Below are 18,807 nucleotides of genomic sequence, written 5' to 3'. Positions count from 1 at the left end.
GTAAATACTATACACCAAATTGATCAGAAGAGATATTGTCCCATACCTTTATAAGAAATTTTTTTTTCCTACAAAAGAGACGAGTTGTCTCTAATGTACTTGCGGACTATAAACTCTTTTGAAATTCATTTCTCCTGGGGAAAACCCAAGCATTTTTTCTTAAGATGTTCCTAATTAAACAAGCTTGTTCTAGGTCTCACTATATATACGTTTTACAATTTTTTTTTAATGATAAAAGTTACATAAAGCATTTTATTTCTTAACTTTGTTCAGGATAGTTTTTTGTGCATAATTTTCTTTAATACGTTTAATTCAAATTGTTAGATTATAGCTTATCTCTGTAGGGAGAAGTATGAATACCTCAAACGTAAGCACCGACCTTCATTTTATGGACTTGGTTCATAGAGAGCGTTTAGCAAGGCTTCCATACGGAGTGATAGTCCTCCTCTTTTATTTGATTGGCATCATAGGCAACAGTCACGTGATTCACATCTTCCGGCGGATGGTACGGAAGATGACTCCCTCAGAAGCCGTGATCATGAATCTAGCTATGTTTGATTTATTGACTTTGGTTTTGTTTGTAGCAAAAGAATACGAAAGACTCCATTATGTTTTGTACAATAGAAACGAGATTGTATGTAAAATCACCAATTACTTCGGGTTTACTTCCGGTCTTGCTTCATCGCTGTATGTTCTAGTATTATCTGTATATAGGCATCAACGACTGTACAACCCAGGTAGTGTGCAGACGACCGTTGCCCGCACAGTAATAAAGTTGATCGCATGTTTTATTTCCTCTGCAATCATCAGTATTCCTGTTCCTTTTGTTGTCGGTTTTCAGTATTTCCAATTGGAAAGTTTTAATATTAACAGATGCTGGATTGCTGAGGAACAGGCAATAGAATCACTTCCCGAGGTTTACAATATATTTCTGCTTGTTTTTGCATCTTTAAACTGTTGTATCATGGGCATCTGTAACATACGGATTGCTAGGGCTTTACAGCAGTCAAATCTTGCTATAAGAAAAAAGATGTCAGCTTCTGAAATGACCACTCGCAATTTGGACCAAACAGACATAAACGACCAAACGAAAACAGTCACCGAAGGAGATATATTGGAAGAAATCCATAACGAAAGCAACGTATCTAAGAGAGAACACATCGAAGAAAAGATGAATAACGTTATTAACTCTGAATCAAACATTGAGAAAAATGGAAAACAAGATGGATGCACAACCTCTACAACTGAAATCAAGAAGCAAGATGACAAAGATGATGTAGCTAGCGAGGAGGATGTTTCTAAAGCCTTCTCATTTACTATCACAATTCTGATTGTTACAGTTACCATTATGATTAGCTACATTCTGTTCCTGTGTCTTTATATGTATGTAATTTACAAGAGAAGTGATCCGAATTTCAGAATTATATCTGTTAAAGAGGATGCATTTTTTACTTATGCTACCGACATAGTGTCTCTCAATGCTGTTGTAAATCCATTTGTGTATTTCTTTAGTGATAGAAAATACAGGAAGATGGTTAAATCTATCTATAAAAGAAAACAAAGAATCTACGATGGGTCATTTAGAATAAAACAATTTTAAAGCACTTGAAATCTTGCTTTTAAACTCTTAATTACTTGGATCTTTTTACACATCTCATTCAAGTAGGTTTGGGTTTCGAAATCAAATGTCAGGACGTTGTAAGGTCGGATTTCTTATAAATGCTCAGCTGAACTGAAATATGTATGTCAAGATTTTTGCTTTTTCTGTTTCTCAGATGAGGCATAATTTTATGTAATTGTGTATTTTACTTGCACATTTTATATAGCTTTTATTGTTCAGTAAATGGTTTTCCATGTTGTGTCAATAAAGAATTGAACTGATATTGAACCTACAGTTAGTAGTGCATTTTGAATTTAACCAACTTGATGCTATGTAACATTATGAAGTAGCATATATGTGAAAAAAAAGTTCCCTAAGAAAATTTCAATACATATATTTTCCTCTTTTTTTTTTTTACATATATTATATGTAGATCTACCAGTCAAAGACAAGAAGAGCTTATGTGATGGTAAGGAGTCTGTCGCCTGTCTGACTATCTGTTCTTTCACAATAATGTTCGTATAGTTTTTTTTTTTACTTTTACGAACAACTTTGGCATGATGAATAAAATAGAAATCTCCATGAAATTCTCCAAAAAAGTGAAGATAAGGATCAGTGATCGATCTAAAAAAAAAAAATCTACAAACAATACAAATCTGCGAAAAGGAATTAAGCACGGATCTTTGGAAATTCTAGAGGTGGGATCAGGTGCTTAGGAGGAGTAAACATCCCCTGTTGACCAGTCACACCCGCTGTGAGCCCTAGGAATTAATAAGGTAGATGGAACATTTCGTAGTCAAATATAGTATGAATATAAAGGCCTTATAATTGGTATGAAATACGTCAGGCATAATACAAACCCAAGGATAGGTTGTATTTGCTAACAAAGTGATAATGACCATAGAATCTACGAAATCCTGAATTTAAACGAGGTTGTTGAAATTCCTATAACATCAACCTATCTGTCAGTAACCTGCCTCGGTTTAAAAATTGATCGTACTGTGGGCATGCTCAGTATCGAAGTTGGGAAACATAAACACCATTCGCAGGTGATAGCAGAATATAACTAGTTTTAGATGGTATCTAAATTTGCTTTATTCACATTGAATTTCTTAGATACTTTCAACAGATTGTGACATATTTCTCTCAAAAGTCTTAAATATTCAAATAAAAACTTCATAAATGTTAAATCGTATTTGTTTTCCTTTTGGATATTCTATAATTTGTGATTTTATTTTTTATGTTTTATAAGACTTATGACATAAACCTTTTAAATTATATTGAATACCTGCTAATCCTTTAAATAGCCGGGGTAAATCTTTTAAGTCTACATGACGTGGATTCAAGGTATTTTTAATGTAATTAAATCCTTAATGTTTTGTTGTGAAGTTCAACATGCGCAATGTCAACAACCTTTGTCATGTTAAACATCTGCATTTCTATACAGGTATGGCTACTTGATCAGTCCTTCATCAGTTTACTTCCAATATATCAGGTAAGGTATAATTGTTAAGTGCAATTCTAACTATCTAGAGATCTTCTCGGGTAGAAAGGGAAAACTAAGTATAATACTACAATAAAGTAATTTTATTATTGTTCAGACATTAATAAATTCTACTGAACTTTGCTAATTGCAAATAATTTTGAAATCATGTTTCACTTTATAGGGTACTTATTAACGTTCATTCTTAGAATGGCTCTTGTTTTTTTTTTTTTTTCTAAAAATAATTTATTTTGGATAGAAGTTAAATGCAAAGTCCAATAAAAGAAAGTTGATCTGTGTTCTTAGCAATTACTAGTAGTCTATCCGCAATAAAGTATGAGAATCTGTAATTTTAGACCAGCGACGGTTATACTTCAACAGATAATAGAAACAAATATTTAATCTGATTTTAATCTTACATATAATTGAGTGAAACAATGAGAATTAACACCCCTAGAAAACATTTTTCAGCCGACTAATTTACATATAATTATATCACTTGTCAAATAAATGAAAAAAGTTAAATAACTAAGCCTACATAAATTTTGTTCTATTAGATCATATCTTATCATAAACTTTGTAATGCGATAACCACTTTAAATATTTGTTACATTATTAATATGTAACATATACAGTCTTCTTACGTTTGCAGATCGAGTGAACTATGAATGCCTCGAACATTACCCCGAACCAATCATACTTAGACTTAGTTGAGAGAGAGCGATTGGCCAGACTTCCGTACGGTGTTCTTGTTCTCGTCTTTTACGTTATCGGTATCGTAGGCAATAGTCACGTGATCCATATTTTCCGGAGAATGCCGAGAAAGAAAACTCCATCGGAAGCCATCATATTTGTTTTGGCAGTGTTTGATCTAGTCACATTGGTGCTGTTTATTGCAAAAGAATATGAAAGACTGAGATACGTCTTGAACAATAACTTGGAGATCGTTTGTAAAATTAGTAATTACTTTGGATTTGCTGCTGGACTTTCCTCTTCACTATTTGTCCTAGTCTTAGCTATTTATAGACATCAACGTCTTTTCAATCCAAGAACCAGGCAGACAACTATTCCAAAAATTATTATAAAGTTGGTTGGGTGTTGTGTTATATCGGCAATTCTGAGCATCCCCGTATCTTTTATTGTCGGTTTTCAATTTTTCCAAGTCGAGGGTTATCAGATAAATAGATGCTGGGTTGCAGAGGAGCAGGTCTTTGAAAGTCTTCCAATGGTTTATTTCATATCTTTGTTTGCACTATCTATTGTCGACTGTTTAGTTATCGGGGTTTGCTATTTAAGAATTGCCAAAGTTTTACGTCGATTAAAAGTTGCCACAACAATTACAGGGAATCAGAGAGAGATGAAATCATGTCACAGGGAGCAGACAGAAACGTCTATGGTGCAAGATACTATTGATGATGGTGACAATTCCTCGGAAAGAGGTCAAAAGTCGGGAAGTAAAGGAAATGTCAAAGAAAGCAAAAATACAGGGGAGACAGAAAAAATGGATTCAGCTTATGGTATCACAAATCGAGAAGTTAAAGATAACAGAAATATTTCAGATGAGAAAGCTGAACAGAAAAATACATGTAACTCCACCTCTCGGGCGGGAAATAGGACACTCTCAGCTCTCACTGTCGAAAATGGCGACGTGGATGAAAAGGATAATGGAATCAGCGGTGGTGAAGAGTCTGCATCCATGAATTTCAGATTTACTCTCACGATCCTCGTGATTTCTATCTCAATCATGTTAAGTTATATACTGTTTCTTAGCCTTTACATATTTATGATTTTTAAGAGAGCAGACCCTAGTTTCAGTAGGATGACTGTTAGAGAAGATGCGTTTTATACGTATGCTACAGATACAGTGGCTGTAAATGCTGTTATTAATCCTTTTGTTTATTTCTTTAGTGATAGGGGGTATTGGGAAATGGTTAAATCTATATATAGATGTAAACGAAAGTAAAATCAATAATTTCATTTCATAATCAATCATAAAATGTTACTACAACGGAAATATAATAAATAAATGTTTGTTTTAGTTCTTCAGCACTGTTGATCATAAATTTGTTTGCTATCTCTACAAGTAATTCAGATCAATAAACTAATATTACTATGATGTAAATCAAATTACCTGTTAAATTTAATTATTGATTAATATTTTAATTAGTTTATTAATCAAACCCTCTAGTGACAATCCAGCATCTACATTTAATGGGAAATTCAAATTTCGTTAGCAATCTGGATTTCTGGTGATTTGATTCGTGAAATTGCATACTTTTGACAATGAATTATAAAATGAAATGTGTATCAGGTGGTTTCAGTTTTAATGATTTCTGTTGCATGCATTACTTTCAAAAAGCAAACTCACTAGCCAATAAAAAAATCAGAGAAAAAATCAAATGTTTCATTTACAATGATTCTGCTTCTTCTCTTATTTTTATTTATTCCTTTCAAAATATTCATAACCATGTTTTGCAGTCGTTCCTGTTTGTCTAATATACATGTATACAATTATCAACATACAAAAATGAGTTCCTGTTTTGCTTTCCAGAAGTCTAAATATTATAAATTACTTCTGAGAATGACAAATATCATCACATTCGAAAGTATCAGAAAAACATGTTAAAATAATGTAACATATTGTATAATGACAAAGTATGTATAATTAAAAGAAGTATCAGCATATATAATGAAGAAGTATAAGCTATAAAAACAATTATCGAGTAATATTGACATAAAGCTAACATAATTTTTCTATCAGCATATATAATGAAGAAGTATAAGCTATAAAAAGGATTATCGAGTAATATTGACATAAAGCTAACATAATTTTTCTTTTACATGTAATCATTTAGAAATCCAATTCTTTTCATCAGTCGATTAACTTTAAACTAGTTCGAACTGTTTTAGTAGCCGTTTGCATCAAATAATGTTGGGTCAATTATACATTATTTTATGTATTTTCACTTACTGTATATGAGAAAACAATATACAGATATAAATATAAGCAATAAAATGTATTTGTTTGCTTATGCAGTGTTAACAATGCTTAAGGTAGTATGGGATACCTCCACGTTATGACGTATTTCCGTTTGAAGTATTGTTTTGATTTGCATGAGTGCTTATTATCGGGTCAAAATTTGTAGATACACCGTTGAAAAGAACACTCTGAAGCCTATTTCAATGCAAGTTCTCACAAGTCGGCATTTTAAGTAAAAACAGACAAAAAAATCGCAAGTATATAAATTTACTTATAATTGTACAACGGACATTTAAAAAAGCAAACCCCTGTAAAAGGTAGTTGCTGCTTTTGAACACTTTTAAACAAAAGCTGTATTTCAATTGTTTGAGTAACTGTACAGCACCTTGTGTGCGGTGAGGCATGGATAAGTGCGATTACTTCACATTGTGCTGAATTATCACCAGTCAATTATCACGTTAACCAGAGCTGGACTTTTTTGTTATTTAATTCAAGAAGTAACTGTTTGGTCACAAATCAGCTAGCTGTTGTATATAGTCCCAAAACGTTCAGATGAATGCAATTGCTCTGAACAAGACACGTCCTGGAAAGCGATTGTCCATGCATTGTTTTCAAAACCGCTCAAAGTTGAAAACTACAAAGTGCGATTTTTTTATGGTTGGGAAAAAATGCTCATCATTTCTAAAATAGCACCCAGGTTTTTTCAACCCTTGGAAAATAAAGAAGGATAACTCTTCCGCTCGGATCTTTTAATTCAAAAAAATTTTAAATGCATTTTATATTTTCCATTTATATATATATTTTCAATTTGTTTATTTCACTTTGCTAACATATTAAGATACATTCTTATTGTAGACTTTCATGAAATGTTATCCGTCTGTTTTCAAGAAATAAAGTTTTCCCAGTTTTTTACGCTTATTTTTTGTTGAAAATTAAAAAAAATACTAAGACATATTTCTTGTCATTTTTGTTTTTATAAACACTTTATATTAGCAAACGCCTGCCTATAATATTAAGCTTATGAAAAAAGAATTATGCAAGAAAAAAAATCGTTTTTGTATTTCTCATTAAAATGATAAAAAAATTATTAAAATTACACTTTAATATACTGAAAGGTGGGGGTATTTCAAATCCTTCTAATTTGGGTACATAAATATGTAGGAGAAGTTTCGTTTGGTATCCCATACCACCTTAAGCGGGTTATGCATTTTTTTTTTTTTTTTGGCAATGCATGACTGTTATCGTTTTATTGTTTAAATGAAGTATTGTGTCAACACACAAAGTCAAATATAATCGTATGATGAAAAGGTATCATTACTACATGAATGTTTAATTTGAGGTATTCCATAACTGAAGACAGAATAAAAGTGAATGCAACTTTATAAATGTTAATTATACATGTAGAAAGAAAAAGGTGAAAATAACGAACAGTGATCGATCTAAAAAAAAAAAAATAATAAAAACAGGGCATAAAATACAGATCTCCAGAAATCCCAGAGTGGGATTAGGTGCCTCCACCTTTTGTCCGGTCATACCCGTCGTGTGCTCCTTGTCATGATCGGACAGCGAAAGAATCTGTAGACAATTCAGTGTGAAAATAATGCCCTAACAATCTATATGAAAAACATCGAACAATATTTAACGACAATCAAAAGATTAGAGGTTTAGAAATCATGGGCCAACCATATGATTCTTACAGTATATTACTTGTGTCTTGAATAAACTACCAGATGAAATCAAAAAATCTCTCACGTTCACATGGAGTAAAAATTAGATCTGTGCAAGTGTTTGCTTAATGAAATCAATATTATGGAGGCACTATGAAGTATTTCGTTACAACAATGTCCTTTGTAGCTAAAGCAAGATAACATATAATATAAAAAAAATCGAAATAACGAAATTTAACATTGCATTTTCTATGACAAAATGCATACATCAGTGCACTGTTTACATATTACAGAACCGTATCTCGCTGTTTTAATGGTATCGATACTCATCGTGTTAATGAATGTGTCGTAAATTATGCTCTACTTAACAAGTTAAGGCTGTTAAGTAGTACCAACGTACTACGTAAAGACCGTTCCAAGAAAGGTATTAAAATATGTCATTAAAAAATCCAACTTCATGAGGATTGTACAACAATATATTCAAGAAGAGGTGTTAATGAGATGTGAATACTTAAAAACTCCAAGGAATTTTTAGAGAAATTTCTTATCAGACCTGATTTTGTATTCTTATGAAGCAGAATTTATTCAAAAACTTCGACATGAAACGAAGAAGTTTCTTGCTGTGGCCTTCACTTCCATATTTAGATATATCGACGACGTTTTATCAGTTAATAATATTCATTAACAATATTTCATTTTCATTCCCGCCCAAAAATGGCTGAAATATTGCCGACTCGGCATAAAAAAGAATAATCATTTAATCCTATTCGTGCCTACATTGTATCGCTTTGAACTTAAAATAAGACATCATAGAGTCTGACACACCTGTTTTATATTAGAACATTTTACTTGAGAAAAACATTAAGGACAAGGACAGACTTATAACTAAACTTTATGATAAGCGTTATGACTTCAACTTTTCTATCTTCATCTTCCCTTACTTATGTAGCAATATACTACATGTATTATCACCTGCATATGGAGATTACTATCTTTCCGTTATTCCGATAACAGCGTGTCAATTCGCTTGATCGAGCTTGCTAAAGTTAAATTTGTTGACCCCATAAAACTCATTGATTGGCTGTTTGAATTCAATAAATTGAACACTACTGTGCATAGGAAACGAAGAGCCAAACTATACCACTAAGAGCGCTGCCCAAATGTCTGTTCAATAGTGAAAAACGACAAGTGAACAAAACATGGTCATTTAAAGCCTTCCAAATAAGTTTTCAAATATTCTTAGCACAAGGAAAGGACCTTCTAAAAAATTAATTCATATAAATCCTTTTAATTCAAACAACATAGTGCTAGAGTTTCTTGAATAACGACGAGGATCATTAACTACAATATTAATGAAATTTAAGACAATGCATTTCTAGCTTTCACTTGCATAATGCTCACATCGTTCACAGTAGCTCAGTCGGTAGAGCGCTCGCTCCGTGATCGGGAGGTCGTGAGTTCGAATCTCGGCGGCGACTAACCTAAGTCGATAGAAAATGGGTAGCAACTGTTTCTTCGCTATGCGCTCAGCACTTTGAAGTGACAGTTGCGGGTCCTTCGGATGAGACCTTAAAAACCAATGCCCCGTGTCACTGCAGACGTTGGCACGATAAAGATCCCTCACTGCTCCATGGCCCTGAGTGCCGAGTAAAGGTCAAAATATGAAGCCCTTCACCGGTATATGATGACGTCTCTATATGAGTGAAAAATTCTCGAATGTGACGTAAAACAACATACAATCAATCAATCATAATACTCACATTTATTAGTATGGAGCTTTTCCTTTACTCGTTTTCATGTTGTAAATTTTCTTATATCAATTCTATCCGGCAAATTCACAATTGAATACGACACTTATGATTATAGGAAGTAAAAGAGACTTTGACTGGCCACGCGTTGCAGTTTTCAACACCAATCATAAGAAGAAACAATGTTGGAAGAATATTTGTTCCTTAGTAACATTAATATCCTATCAATATATTTAATATATACATTTATCTATATAACAAGTTTGTTAGAATTTCGATAGGAATACGGAGATCATAAAAAGAAATTATAAGCAAGGTGTAGAAATCTCCTTACGACAACAAAATACATTTTGACGTCAAAGCGGCGCAAAGAGCATACCTAAAATTTTGTATATATAAAAAACTCTTGCCAGACAAAACGAACTGCTAAAACAGTAATGCCAAACAAATGTATAATGGTTTGGATTTTTTTTTCATCAGTACATTTGTCTTTTCTTACAAATAATTCAGCCAGAGTAAAAACAAAGGCTCCATACGACCATCAATTATTACGGACTAAATAACGTTGACCCGTTGTGCAAAAATTGGTACTGCATGATGCAAAAACTACCTGTTTATGACACTTCATGTAATTTTACATTGGGTAGGAACAACACACATTTTATTATATTTTTTTTTTAGAATCGTTTAAGGAAAAATAAATTTTGAGTTCTAGAATGTTATATGTGATAACAGAGAAAGAAGAATTAAAGCTTCCCAAAAGTTTCAAAATGAGAAAAAGATCTACGGTTGGCGTGACGTAAAATGACGTAGTGATGCTGCTCCGGGTCAATAGATATACGCGTTTATAATTTCACCAGAACTTATCTAATTATCATAATTGATCTTGATAAAATGTTGACGAATTTTCATGAATTTATTTCTTTCCTTTATGGAGAAAGGTTAAATATCTCAATAATTTCCTAACAGCCCTCGTAAAATTATGCGCATAAATAAAATAAACCAAGTTTCCTTACCTCGGAAAATAAGCTACACATTGAGTCCTGCTGTAGCCATAAGATATGTACACATTTTTCCAAGACCAGACATGTGAAATCATCTAACTTCATAATGGCTTGAAATCATTTAACAATAAAATGCTTTCTTTGGTTGTTTGTACGGGAATTAATGACGCAGCTGTTGCAGAAAAAATACATAACCCACGTATTTTTTTCTGCAATAACTGCGACGTTAATTCCCGTACTAACAATCAAAGAAAGACACTATCTTGTTTATATTTATATCTGTATTAAAAACATTTAGTAAAATTGAATATGTTCGATATTGTATAGTAGATGTTTATGTCATTGTATGCATAATAGATGGAGGAGCCGTTCCTCAAGAAACCTATGCAGGTGGCTTTCTTAGAGGCGTTTACTGACTAATTAACGATAGTGGTTTTCTAAAAAAATAAATGAGAAAATATTCAGTGGATGTAAATATACTCTCATGAGGGAACTAAAGAATGTTGGATATACTACACTGAACATCAATACGATTTTGTTTACCTTATTTGAAAAATTATTAAATCAAACATGATGGAATACTTCATAAACATTGATCAGGTACATAGTATAGAAAAGGATGTTTTCTACAGGTAAAATGTATCCCATTTCTACGTTGTGGATGCTACATCGAAGACAATGTTTTACGTCCCATTCGAGAATTTTTCACTCATAGAGAGACGTCACCATATACCGGTGAAGGGCTTCAAATTTTGACCTTTACTCGGCCCTAATGGCCATTGAGCAGTGAGGGATCTTTATCGTGCCAACGTCTGCAGTGACACGGTTCCTCGGTTTTTAAGGTCTCATCCAAAGGACCCGCAATTTTTCACTCCAAAGTGCCGAGGGCATGGCGAAGGAACAGTTGCTACCCGTTTTTTATCGACTTAGGTCAGTCGTGGCCGAGATTCGAACTCACAACCTCCCGATCACGGAGCGAACGCTCTAGCGAGCATCAATATTTGAACATCTTTCCATTACTCTCTTTGGGAACAGAAAATTGCTACACAACATGCTCCCTATCAAAGAAAAAAAGCATCGAGCTATGACGGCGTTTGGAAATAACTGGATGCTTTCCATGTTTTTGTTTTCATCCATACTTTATTATTTATCATTAAAATTTCTCTGTGGCTAAAACAAGGCTCCCACGCATCATCTCGTATTATTACATCTGAATATAATCGATTTCCCATATTTTGGAATTGTTTAGTTATTTTTTTCGGCACATGAAACCGTAAGCTTTTTTGTTTCTTATTCACTATATGAGGTATCCATCTTTCGGAAATCTTCCTGTATCCTAAGTCTCTTGTTATAATTTTATGAACTGCTCCCAATAATACCTCTACTTTACGAGCTAATTCCTGAACAGTGTACGTTCCCCTTTTCTCAACAAAATCCTTATTTTAAGCATTTTTTCATTACTTACAGTTTTTTGTTTCCTAGATCGTGCATCATCTTTAACACTTTCTCTGCTATCTTTAGATATGTTCAGATACCTGGAAATTGCTCTATTTTACAGTTGTTGGTCTCTTTACATGTATATTTTGTGTTTTTCTTCGAACGTTTCTTTTGCTGTTTTTTTTTTTTTTAAGTTAAGCTTTTATGTAAAAATTCTTTTTTTCCACTGTTGTACTTACTTTCTTTACCATGATAACACAACAGAGTATCACGTATAGGGTGTTTTCAAAATTTCATATAACTTCAAAAAACTCAAACTCAAAACTGCTTTCTCTGCAATGGTAAATAAGGAATTCAATCAAGCGTTACAAGTGAGTTTGAAGTGATATACAATTAATGCTTAATGGTGATCTGGAGAAGACAAAACTTTTTGAATTACACTCGTACTTAACAGTACCAAAAATATGTCATAATCAAATTATTCAAAACAATGCTTTCGCAGCACTATAAAGGCTACTTAAAGAGGGCGGGCCTAATTTAGGCCTATACGGGAATTTTTTTTCTGTGGCATCATACAGAAATAAGAGTAATGGACTGTGTCAAAACTTATCACTGCATTCATATTTGTCGCTAGTTAAATCCCACACAACAAGATTTAAACAAGTCATTGATAGCAATGGACTTGTTGACATGACACATTCATGCATGGTTAAATGTGCAATGAGAGGCGGGATCAAGAATTTTTTTCTTAGTGAAAAATTCATTTGCAGATGTTAGATATACCATGAATACAAATACGAAACATATTTTAGTGCCATCATTTAATTATTATCGAAAGAATGTATTGAAGTAACTGTACAGTGTTTTGTGTACAGGGTTAGCATTTTTAACCCTTTCACGTTCGTACCGGTCAAATCTGACCCGTAAGCAACTTTTTTCTAATATGTTGCTCAAAAAAATTAATAGTTTTGCATAGAATTTACGAATTTCAAAAAATTAGATATCATGCATATTAATCGAGAGACTCTGTAAAATTTAATTATATGCAAAATAATTATGAAATATAAATATTTAATGCTTTGATTAACGGTTAACTTTGACTAAACTGCTAAAAAAAAAAGTCCGAAATTTTGATTTTCATTCACGTGCGTTTTCTTCAACTTTCCTTGTTGTTGTAAAAAACAAACAAACAAACAAACAAACCAAATTAAAAAAACAAAAAAAACAAAACAAAAGTAATGTTTTGAGATTTAAAAAAACCAGGACACTTTAAAAAAACTATTCATTTAATTTTCCTCACAGATAATGAAATAAAATTGGCGTAAAACATAAACAGTCGAATATAAAAAAAGTATCGACAAAAAGTAAAAGAGTATTAGAAAAATTTAAATTAATATTTGAAAAATAGAAGAATGTAGCTTTCATTTGGTATATTTCTGAAAGATGTCAATTGAATATACACATCCACATTGAAAAAACCGATTACATTTCAATTTTTGCGCGGTTTGCGCGAAAGAAAAAAAGAGTTCGCAATGAGCGCTTCCGACGGGGGGTAAAAAAACTGGATATTCGGAATATAAAATGGATTTTGACGATTTTGAGTTAGAAGATGAAGGAGATTATCTTGATTTATTGTTGAATGGAGAATTTTTCGAGGATTCAGAATAAAATGACGAACAGTTTTAACAATAAAAAATAAACCTCTATCATTTCGGGTAAGTATTCAAAGTGAAAGTAGATCTTTATACAGTTATACATGTAATACGTATACACACTGAAAAAAAAAACCCTGCAATAAGGAATTACTTTTTACTGTAGCCATCTTGAAAGATGATTATATCGGGGGATATTTTTGTGATCTAACAGATCGGTTTGTTTCGAAATTATGTTTGATTCCACATGTAAATAGGTATACTCAGAAGGATACTGTTTACTGTGTCTACGGTTTTTTTCCGTTTTTTTTTTTTTTTTTTTTTTTTTTGTTTTCCGATCATGACAAGGAGCACACGGCGGGTGCGACCAGTCGGCAGGGGATGCTCACTCTTCCATGGCACCTGATCCCACCTCTAAATTATGAGGTCTGTGTTTGCTCTGCTGTAACACTGTAACAGGAAAGGAGAAAATATATATGGCTGGACCGGGAATCGAACCCGGGACCTCTGCATCACTAGTCAGGTGCTCTACCGACAGAGCTACCCAGGCCGATATCCGCGGCTTAAACCATTACATTCCTCCCTCTTTAAATTGTCTTCGTCATCGAAGACACAACCCGAGTTATTTGCCCCTGACAGGGCTTTCACCTGCAAGTCCAGGGGTGGTCAACGGCACCAAATCTGTTCCAGGAAAGGAGAAAATGTATATGGCTGGACCGGGAATCGAACCCAGGACCCCTGCATCACTAGTCATGTGCTCTACCGACTGAGCAACCCAGGCCGATATCCACGGCCTAAACCATTACAATACATAGTGTGAAAAACAGGTGCCTGTTTCACTGCACACGAAAACGTTTCGTATAAATACTGTATGTTGTTCTTGAACAGAAATCACTGTAGTCAGCAACCATACTTTTCTAAACCTATGCACAAGGTTGATTAATTTTCAGATGAATTCAAATTTTCAAGATGCCTCATTAAATCGCCTTTTCGCAAGGACTTAGTAGATCTTGACCATTTTTTAAATACGTGTATACATAAAGAGAATATTCCTTAACTTGAAAAGTGCTACTTCTTTCCCGAAATCGAGAGCATTGCTTAATAAATACATAAAGTTCTTGGTTAAGGTCACACATACTTCAACTTAAGTCCAATTACTTGAAATTTAAACAAATAAAATGCTAATTCCATTTAATTTCATTTAAAGCAGCAGCATTTTCAAGAACTTACAAGATATGTAGAAAAAAAATATCAATTAAAGTTTTCCTTTGAATTTGGGTATGCCTTTGCGATATTGAAATTTGTAAATGACCCCTATGCAGTAAACATTATACATACGAATTTATCGCGTGACTGTCAAATCAGGTGCTCAAACTAATTCAATACACAGCGGGGTATACTGTGTTATTTCAATTTTATTTACCTGTACGTACATACATACAGTATGAAGTCCAAGAGGTCGCCAAGCCTTTGTAATGTTTCATAAAATATTATGCATTAAAGAACAAGAACATACCCGTCTTTCATCCCTATAAACAAATTTTAAATTATCATAACAAACGATGTTTTAACATAACTGTGCCATCTAGACCTATTTCCAAAAACAGGCAAATTGTGTGTGTGTGTTGGGGGTAGGGGGTGAAAAAATTGATTGGGTATGGCTTTTCAAGGAGGTTTTTGCCTAATCAAATACTAAAAAAAGTTTGCACATTTTGATAAATTCATCAAAAACGCTTTGTACTAAAATAATATTATTTATTGCTGAGAAAATAAATTTAAACTGTTCCAATTATGGGTCAAAATTTATATCCATCCTTTTATCAAAACCTAATTTAAATCATTAATTAAATTCTGTTATTTCAGACTGGTAATGAATATTAAGTAAAGGAAATACCTATAAGAGGCTCATAGGTCACATGGTCACCAGAGCATTTTATGCTCGATTTGACGAATACATGTACTGTGTAAATAAAAGAGTTATTTTGACTTTTTCCTTGGTAAGCCCAACATGAAGGAGTGTGTATTTAGAGGCAAACACCTTAGTGCGGGTATTACTGTCTCATGACAGCATCTAGTTTACCTCTGCAAAACACAAAATCAATTCGTTATACTTGTAATTCTAGTATATACTAGTTATCCGGTACATCATTTACATGTATAACCGTAAAAGTTTACAAGGAATTATTAAGAATGTTGCTTGTGTCTCAAAAAAAATTAAATTCTTATATATATATATATATATATATATATATATATATATATATATATATATATATATATATATATATATATATATATATATATATATATATATATATATATATATATATAATTTTTTTTCTCTCATGAAGTCAAGTTATCAAAATAAAAAGTTTACCGTTCTTAACAATAAAGGTTTACACCTTGTCATCAATATTTAAAGACACGGATCTTTCTTAATGCGACGCTTTATATGCAGAGTTTTAAGTTCTCGTTGTTTAAAAATTTCCAGCTAGATATGCTCATTTATAATTTGAAAAAGCGGGGCAGGTAGCCAATAAACTTGACTGTTTTGAATTACTGCTAGATTTTACATCTCATAAATGTCACAGTGAAACTCGAGTGCTGAGTTTACACCTATGTCCATAGATTAAGAATAGTTGGCCTTAATTATGTACCTGTTTTTAAGGATTATTTCAAGGAAGGTAAAGTTCTTTTGTTTTCCGTTTGCTTTCTCCCCGTTTGCTTTCTCTCCGCATCCTCTGTCGATCAGTCCCACCCGCCGTGAACCTATGTATTGATCAGGTAGACGTAAGATTTTGTAGTCAAATTTTGTAATATTTTCCTTGGTAAAATGTCACCTTGCAAATATAAGCAAGAGGTCTTTGTTAACATATGTTAAGTTATAATTTGTTATCACAACCTTGTGCTGCACACAACACAGATATGTTGTCTATAGATAATAGTATTCTTTCGAAATAATCCTCCATTGAACGTGGTTTAATTAATCTGTTAACTGTAATTATTTTAAGCTTAAGCAGTGAATCGGGAGAGACATGTACAGTCAAACCTGTATTAAGCAGTCACCTGCGGGAACCATTAAAAGTGACCTTTATAGAGAGGTGACCTTTGAAAAGAGGTTCATCTTTTTTCAAGAAAAATTCTTTTCCAATTTATGTAAGTTCTGTGTTTTAAAATACTACATCATAGAATATTAAAGAAGGATGTGTTTTGGACATCAATGGTCTCAGTTAGATTTTTTTTTTAATTTTAAATTAAGTTCAAGCTAAATTTGATGACTCCAACAAAAATAAATTGAGTCTAATAGGGCATTGCATTATCCTCCCTCCAAACAACAAGACTTTCTTTTATTATAAGATACATTATCAAGTTGTGCCATGAATAAAATATAATGTATTTTTTTATCTAAACTACCTCTAACATGTCTAAAGAAACAAGTTTAGTTAGTCCTGATAATTTTATGTTTAATAGTAGCGTAATAAACAGACAAGTCATAATATTCTCAGTTTATCAAAGCAGTGCATAATGCAAATTGATATCAAATTCACAGGTGTTGTGAGCATTGAAGCGTGACTAATCCTAACGGTAGTCTTACCTAGTTGAAAATCACGAGATAATCAAGACACATTGAGTATACAAAACAGTTAATTAGGGTTTCTACAAATAATAACGTTTCCAATGTGTTAAAAACGGCCTGCCATGCGTCTACACAATTACACCTATCGAAGTTGGGCATGCCAAACGTGAACTGATAATTAGGAAACACCTAATTATTGTATCCATTCATAGATAAATAAGGATGCCTTGTTTTTTAATATCATTCAGAATTTTTTAAACAAGATTCCAATTCAATAAGATTAAGATTCTCGTAAGTCCGTTTTCCTGATAACCTTTTCGGTCACTATCACCCTTGTTTAGTTTTGTTAAAAAAACACAAATGAAATATCCAATATTTTAAATAGTTTTAATAAGGCCAATTATTTTTGTTCCATGATCTCGCTAAACAAGACCAATTATTTACATTAGTGACAAAAATTGGGAGTCACCTGACTTTAGATCTGGTCACGTGATCGGACAAAATGGCCGGTATATACGAGGTAAAACAGCGATTTTACATGAAATTTGATGACCGCTGACTGCGTTACGCAGGTGACCACTTAATAGAGTTACATTATATAGGAAAATTCATTGGGAGGAAATAAAATGACCGCATAGGACAGGTGACAGCTGGATAAAGGTGACCGCTTTGACAAGTTTGACTGTACTACATAGAATTTTTAGAAATGTAAACGAAAATTATAATATGCATGTAATTATTTATTTTTGTTTGTTTGCTTTTTTAATTTATCTGTTTATCATTAATTTTGAGCAGTTTCAAGACCCTTAGAAATGTGATATTATGGGCAAAGCATTCAGCTCGGAGTGCACGCATAAGATACGACAATGCTATGAATGTCAAAAGGACACAGAATTCTACTGCAAGACATGCAAGAATGAGCTGTGTGAACAATGCAAAGAAAAACATTGTATTGATCTAGATACAATATACCACGATGTAGTAACTTACATTGAGAAATATGAAAATTTACCACAGTTTCAAAACAGGCCTTCAAAAAAGATATATAAAAGATTTTGTGATCAGTGTGAACTTCTAACTACCAATGGATGTAGACGCATCAAAAAGCATGAAATGATGAATCTGAGAACAGTTGGGTATAATCGTCGACAACTACAAAAGGATTTTATAAACAACATTAGAAGTAATACACTTTACAACAACAGTATTTTACTATATCAAATTATAAATGTAAGAGATAGTTGCCACATAGAAATTTCTAAACACATAAGTACTGCTTCCAAAATGAAAAAGATGATAAATACTATAATCAAAGAAACATGTGATGAAAAATTAAATCGGATAATTTGCATGTTAGAGCAACAGAGAAAAGTAATAAGCAGGCACATCTCTGTCTTAGAGAAATTTGAAAACAGATTTGAAAATTCAGCATGCAAACCGGTAGAATTCCTCATCTTTCTGAAGAAAAATTTCGTCTCGAAGACAAAATACACTATAAATCTTAGGAATCTACATGTAGCTCCTCTTTGTATGGAGTGTGAATCCGACATTAGAAATAACGTTCGGGCTTTGTGTGAGATTCCCAAAAGCATGGGAGAAATAGGAAAAAGGCAATTTAGAGATGAAGTTTTGTTACAAGTATTGCCAAGAGGCATGTTT

The 18,807-nt window shown here is 32.7% G+C and overlaps 1 protein-coding gene across 1 annotated transcript in view; it reads left to right on the top strand.

Annotated features, from left to right (window-relative positions):
• The first annotated feature begins 1,030 nt into the window (after nt 1–1,030).
• LOC133176063 (uncharacterized) overlaps nt 1,031–18,807 on the top strand; it is a 24,989-nt gene continuing 7,212 nt past the window's right edge. Inside the window, exons 1-2 of the mRNA XM_061311234.1 lie at nt 1,031–1,383; nt 4,380–4,762. Coding sequence (XP_061167218.1) covers nt 1,031–1,383; nt 4,380–4,762 — 736 coding nt within the window. The remainder of the gene's footprint in view (nt 1,384–4,379; nt 4,763–18,807) is intronic.

Source organism: Saccostrea echinata, unplaced genomic scaffold (genome assembly GCF_033153115.1).
Source record: "Saccostrea echinata isolate AGI-Se365-2 ecotype Australia unplaced genomic scaffold, CSIRO_AGI_Sech_v1 ptg000065l, whole genome shotgun sequence".
Lineage (NCBI taxonomy): Eukaryota > Metazoa > Mollusca > Bivalvia > Ostreida > Ostreidae > Saccostrea > Saccostrea echinata.
The sequence above is the reverse complement of the archived record's forward strand: the minus strand, read 5'-3'. Positions and strand labels throughout refer to the sequence as shown.